This window comes from Corticium candelabrum, chromosome 19, assembly GCF_963422355.1.
Source record: "Corticium candelabrum chromosome 19, ooCorCand1.1, whole genome shotgun sequence".
In the NCBI taxonomy this organism is placed as follows: domain Eukaryota; kingdom Metazoa; phylum Porifera; class Homoscleromorpha; order Homosclerophorida; family Plakinidae; genus Corticium; species Corticium candelabrum.
This window is the reverse complement of record NC_085103.1, coordinates 1,591,535-1,597,887: the sequence shown is the minus strand read 5'-3', so window position 1 is coordinate 1,597,887 and position 6,353 is coordinate 1,591,535. Positions and strand designations below refer to the sequence as shown.

At 44.6% G+C, this 6,353-nt stretch overlaps 2 protein-coding genes across 2 annotated transcripts; both read right to left on the bottom strand.

Annotated features, from left to right (window-relative positions):
• Positions 1-713: 713 nt before the first annotated feature.
• LOC134194903 (uncharacterized) lies at positions 714-2,312 on the bottom strand. Its single transcript, XM_062663883.1, has one exon. It carries the CDS (start codon positions 2,100-2,102, stop codon positions 846-848), a length of 1,257 nt encoding a protein of 418 aa, XP_062519867.1. The 5' UTR covers positions 2,103-2,312; the 3' UTR covers positions 714-845.
• Positions 2,313-2,603: 291 nt separating this feature from the next.
• LOC134195260 (uncharacterized) lies at positions 2,604-5,228 on the bottom strand. Its single transcript, XM_062664267.1, has one exon. It carries the CDS (start codon positions 5,226-5,228, stop codon positions 2,604-2,606), a length of 2,625 nt encoding a protein of 874 aa, XP_062520251.1.
• Between the last annotated feature and the right edge of the window lie 1,125 nt (positions 5,229-6,353).

Below are 6,353 nucleotides of genomic sequence, written 5' to 3'. Positions count from 1 at the left end.
AAAGTTGTAGTTGGTCTGCAAAGAACTGATTTGAAAGTCTGCTTTTGAAGTTTCTTAGGATTTGCCAGATAGTCAGACAGAAGCTTGTCAGGAGGTATGGACTTGGCAAGAGCATCACCAACTGAACCAAATTGATGGTCAACCACGTTGTCAACCATGGGTATTACAGCAGGAAAACGAAGTGGGAGCTCAGCAAGTGAGTGTATCCATGAAGCCACGTAACCGAGTTTGAAGGTGGACGACAGGGATGACATACCAAATCCACCCAGACGTACTGGCAGTGAAATTTGCTCCCATGGAAGAACCAACTCGGGGAAGCCTAGTACTTGTGAAAATGTTGCGCGCGTCATAGAGTCGTGGATAGAAGCAGCTTTCCTAATATTATTCGGATGTACAGTCCGGGCAAGATGGTCTAGCTTCGGCACGTGACAATGACGAAGGAGCAGGAGAGCACTTTGAGGGTCATTTAATTTTGGAAGATAGTCACACAAAGAAGACCCTGACTGAGCGATCTGAGAGCAAGAAGACTCAACAAAAGCAGTAGAACCGATGGGAGTTCCGAGGAACATTGAGCCCTCAGATGTTACTTGAAGGTAAGTATTGGAGGTATTGATGGTACCTGAAGGACTGAAGATCTCGCATTTGGAGTCTGAGACGGATAAACTGCCAGAAAGGAACATATCCTTTAGATTCTGGAAAGCTTCTGTCTGTCTGTCTGTCTGTCTGTCTGTCTGTCTGTCTGTCAATACATATATTTTCACACATCATCGCTATTACAGTCTAAGACAATTAGAACTAAAATCACAAAGTCTAAGAGCCCATAATGGGCTACTTTATCAATCTATCTAATTAGCAAAACACGGTTCAGTTGAGTCCTTTGATCGTACTACTCTTCCTAATTTTTTACATAAAACATTAGCATTGCATCTTTGTAAAGCTATTGATAAACAGCGACGCCAGTACGTCTTGAACTCTCTGCCATTTGATCTTCCATCTTCATCTGTTGACTGGTGTGACAAGCGATTGAGAAAGTCAACAGCATCTTGTCCCCATCTTCCAAAATGTTCGAAAACCAAGGCAATGCAGTTAGAGGTGCGACCCCACATGTTCCACTCACCACCATATTTCTGTGCCTTTTCAAGCTCTCTTTTGGATGCAGCTGCACCATCTTCCAAAGCTGCTTGAGAAAGAATCTGTTGTGCCCATGGGTGAGCCACAGAAATGTCCAATTCGATATCGCAACCAGATTGTGCATCAAATGCAATGATATCAGGTCTATCATTACTATTAATGTAGCAATTCCTTGGTTCCCTTTGGTGTGTCATTTTAAGTTGTTGTAGGCAGCTGCTCCATACACTGGACAGTGTTTCGTGAGTCCAGACAGGTCCGCCCCCGCTCTTGCATGTTAGAAGGTGATAGCCATCTCTGTCAACATCTTTTCCGCATTCACAGGTTGACACAACAGATCCCAAGGGCATTTCACAACCCAGTCTCAAGCGTGTTGCAAGACGAAACTCGCCAGGCTTTAATGCAAACTTCGCTGATTGTGGTATTGAGTCAAGCCACGCACCTGCTCCTGTTCCCTGAAGAGACCTAAATCTTGCAGAAGAACGCTTAGATTGAGGGTTTGCAAGAATAGAAGATACAATGTTGTCAGTTCTTTGCAAGTTCAATTTTTGTTGTAACTTTTTAGTGTTACACATCAGATCAGCTAGAGATTTGTCTTCAGGTAGAGCGAGATGAAGCTGATGACTAATGGATCCAACAGAAGTACAACTTGGAATTGGACAAGAGATGTTCTTGATTGGACTAGTGAGATCTCCAAACAAATGAGGAAGACGACTTAAAGAGTGAGCCCAGCTGGATACAAATGCAATATGACACGTTGTTTCTATTGATGTCATCCCAAACCCACCATTGCGAACGGGCAAAGTTGCTTGCAGCCATTGGTCATTTTCTATATTGCGAAAACTAACCAATTGCAAAAAGGTTTCTTTTGTCAGCTGATCATGAAACCTAGCTGCAGACCTTAGCTGAGTAGGACACACTGACCGTGCCATATGATTAATGCGAGGCACATGACAGTAGCGTAGAAGTAACATTCCAGATTGAGGATCGTTAAGAGATGAAATCTGCTCACAAAGGCTCTGGCCTGATTTTGCGATGTCCAAACAAGATTCTGTGACATACTGCTGTTGCCCAATAGGGATTCCCAGGATGTCAATTCCAGATGATACAACTCTAATGGCCCTGTTGAGACAAGGAGGTGTTGTAAGACCATTGCAAAATAGCTCACATTTTTCAATAGCAATATTAAGACCAATTTTGCTGTCTGTCTGTCTGTCTGTGCGCTGTCTGTTGTCTTTCTATGCGCTGTCTATTTTTTGTCTATCTGTCGTTCTGTCTGTCTGTCTGTCTGTCTGTCAATGGTAGTATAATTTCAAACATCGAAACTATTACAGGCTAGAGGAGCTAGTACAGCCACGTCTAAAGTAAAATATTTGAAAGTTTTGTTCTCTGCATAAACTACACTTGAAAAAACATATATGATATATGGACCGTATTGGTCCACGTTTCTTCTCTATTATCACAGATAACACTTCTTATTTGCCACTTCTCAGCACCCCCTCTACCTTGCGGTAGATAACTTTCGCATTGCATTTTTGCAACTGAACTGAAATGCGTTGTCTCCACTGCAGCAAAAACTCCGCCCTGTTCAGTCTTCCCAAATCGTCTGTAGATCTGAGGGACAATTGTTGTAGATAACATTCTGATTCCTTGCCCCATCTTCCAAAATGCTCCAGGACTAAAGGGACAATGGTGAACGATTCTCCCCCAGGAAGGAGTTGCTTGTAATATTTGGTCAGCTTCTTCTCTTCTCTCTTTAGTGCTGCAGCTCCATCTGTGTGTGCTGCACTGCTGACGATTTCAGAGCTCCATGGGTGCGCCAGTGAGATGTCCAGGTCCACATTAGACCCAGAGCCACAGTCAAAAACAGAGATATCCGGGCGGTCATTTGAGTTTGAGTACCTGTTTCTAGGTTCCCGTCGGTGGTGTATATGGAGATCTCTCAAACAATCTGCCCACACTGCAGCTATGGACTCGTGGGACCAGACAGGCCCACCACCCCATTTACATGTCAAGAAATGATAGCCAGATCCATCAAGGGAGACACCGCAATCACATCTTTGGATATATCCTTTGAAGGGCATAGACAATCCCAACCTCATGCAGGCCGCCAAGCGAAAATCGCGGGATTCTAGTGCGAGCTTCTGCGAAGTTGGTATCGTATTTATCCATGCCCCTGCCCCTTTGCCTTGCAAAGACCGAAGTCTTGCTGCCTCTCTATCGCATGAGCTTATCATAATCATGTCAGTGATGGCAGTGCTGGCTAAATCCTGTGTCAGTTTTCTTTGTAGTTTACTTTTATTCCGTAGCATATCTTCCAGTTGTTTGTCAGAAGGCACTGCCTCACGAAGAGCTTGAGCTATAGAACCTCTCTGGGGATCACCGTGGTCACCGTGGACAACATTATCAAGAATTTGATTCAGACTTGAAAAATAGTTTGGCAACTCTTTGATGCTGTGGGCCCACGATGAGACAAACGCACATTGAGAGAGCGATACTAGTGGTGTCATGCCAAATCCACCTACTCTGATTGGCAGGGAAGCCTGAGCCCAAGGTTTATCTCCAATATTTTCGTAGCCCATCAAAAGAGTGAATGTCTTCCTGGTTAGTGAGTCGTGGATTCTGGCCGCTGGAAGTAATAATGCAGGCGACACTGTTCGAGCAAGATGGTTGAGTCGAGGTACATGGCAATATCGCAGCAACAACATCGCACTCTGAACATCCCCTAGATCTACTAGCTTATCACATAGCTGGCTGCCTGATTTAGCAGTGTCATCACAAGAAGCAAAAATGAAATCATCCCTGCCTATTGGGGTCCCAAGAATCACTGTGCCATCAGATGTGACTGGGATAGACGAGGCTGTGTTACTTGACAGGCATGGTGAGTCTAAACCAGAATAGATCTTGCATTTATGATTGGCAATTGAAAGGCCAATGGCTTCAAATGCAGGTCGTAGATCATCTAAAGCAGATAGGACATCTTGGGGCAAACCAACCATGAAGACATCATCAAGGTAAGCCAAAACTCTGATAGAGGTGTTTGAATTCTGCAGATCACTCAAGATTGGATGTATTGCTGTCGAGAAAAGTGCGGGGCCCAGGGGATCACCCTGATGAATCCCTTCCTCGGACTGGATGATGACTGGAGAACCCCTTTGCTGAAAAAGTAGAGAACTAGGTTTAGAATACATTTGAGAGACATGATGTAAAATGTCAGGGTGTCTTGAGGACACTTGCTCTAGCAGATGCTGTCTGTGTACAGAGTTGAAGGCATTCTTGACATCTGTCTTCACAAAGATCCTATCACAGTCTTCCTCCAAAAGCAGTTGTACATGGTGCACAAGCATCTCTAAACCCCCGTCAGTAGCCACACCATGCTGTAGGGGATGGAAAAAGTTGGCAAAATCACTTCTTTTCTGCATGCACATTGCTTTGGCAGTGAGACGCCGCAGGGTTTCGCCTATTGCAATTGGCCTTACATCCCCATTAGGTTTTGGTAAAGCGATGAGACGTGATGATGACAAAAGAGATGTCACTGGATCAGGTAAGTTTCCCTGAGCGATACAAGAGCAAGCAAAATAAAGGCAATCAGCTAGCTCTTCATTCTCAAGTAGGACACGGAAATGTTCGTACCGCCAACCTGACGGCCCTGTACCTGATCCGTTTGGAGAACTTTGAATTGCTTTGAAGAGTTGACTCCTACTCAAAGATATCTGGTCACTGGTACATTTTCTCTGAGAAATCTCTTTCTTGCTCTTAGGGTGTTTATCAGAAAGCTTCTTGACTGTTTGAGATGTTGGAGGAGCCAGGCCTGAGCTCATGAGAACTCTAGATGCTCGAGAAAGCTCTCCACACGTTATTAGCCTCAAAGCTGCTTTTCGTGTCTCTAATCGATTGTCTACGGTTGTCTTAGATGGCTGAGACTCATTAAACTTAGCCAAACTGCCCCATTCAAAATTTAGGAACTGATGGTAAAGAGACTTCACTTGTTTCGAACTAGCTCTTCCACCTCTAGAGAGGGGAGACAGCAGCATTCTTGGAAGCAAAAAGAACAGTTTCCAAGGTGACTCATCCAAAGGATTGTCTCTTATTTGGCGCATAACATATAGGCAGCATTCCTGAAACAAGGCTTTTGAACCTGATTTGATAGTATTGATTGTTCGTGGCGGCGATGCCCGAAGAATTGTTTCCACGGAAAGGTCCCGTATAAACTGCTACGCCTGTGAAGGCACAGTGCATGGTACGTGTACACTTGGAGGAACCTGAGATGAGACGATGGGACAGTGACTTCTTGCATTCACGACAGCGGGCGCCACAACCGAATTGCTTTCGGCACCTTCGGAGGCTTCCGCACCTGGGGGGCGGGGGTGGGGATTCGAATCTCCCGACGGCCGTTGTGAAGACTTTGAGGTTAGAGAAGACCTTGCTGATTTCCTACACTGGTTAGAATGTTGATTCAGCTTTAGAAACCACTGCCGACAGTCTTGACAGCGATGTAGGTTCAGACGAGAGACAAACTCTGCGGGGACGTCATCTGAGTCATGAGTTTGACGAACATGACAGAGAAGACGCTGCGGTTTTCCAGACACATGACACGACGGAAACGGACAGTTTTCTTTGTCATCAGCCATATTGTAATGGCAAATAGCTTGTAGGTACACTCAAACTAGCGATAAACAAAACAACTGCCGCTGCCACGTAACATCCGGGATCTCTGTCTGTCTGTCTGTCTGTCTGTCTGTTTGTTTGTCGTCTTTTTGTTTATTTGTTTGTTTGTTTGTCTGTCTTTTGTCTGTTTCTCTATCTCACAGGGAAATACACCCGAAATCCCATCACGGTTTTGATGGAATTTTGATGGAATTGTCTGTAGCATTGAGGGTTACACATGGCAAATATGTCTTGGTGTAGAAAACCCATCGCTATGACGAGAATCTTCACTTCCAATGTACTAATTAATTGATGCCAACAGACATATTGCTACCGTGTCACACACCGTAAGTGTATGACCGACCAACGGACTGCCCCTTGCGCCCATGCCAAGAGTAATGCCATTAGGATAAAGCACAATGGTCTGGAAGTATAGCAGGTCAATATGGAAATTTTTGGCAAGAACGAAATATTCTGGAAGAGAGACTTGTAATCATTATTATAGGGAGCAGCAACACCGTTATCACATTGCTGAAGCTCCTTAATTAATTACAGTATATTTGTATACCATGCTAGAC

Excerpts from the sequence above, each read along its gene's own strand:
- LOC134195260 (XM_062664267.1), bottom strand. The coding sequence starts at position 5,228 with ATGCGCCAAATAAGAGACAATCCTTTGGATGAGTCACCTTGGAAACTG.
- LOC134194903 (XM_062663883.1), bottom strand. The coding sequence starts at position 2,102 with ATGTTACTTCTACGCTACTGTCATGTGCCTCGCATTAATCATATGGCA.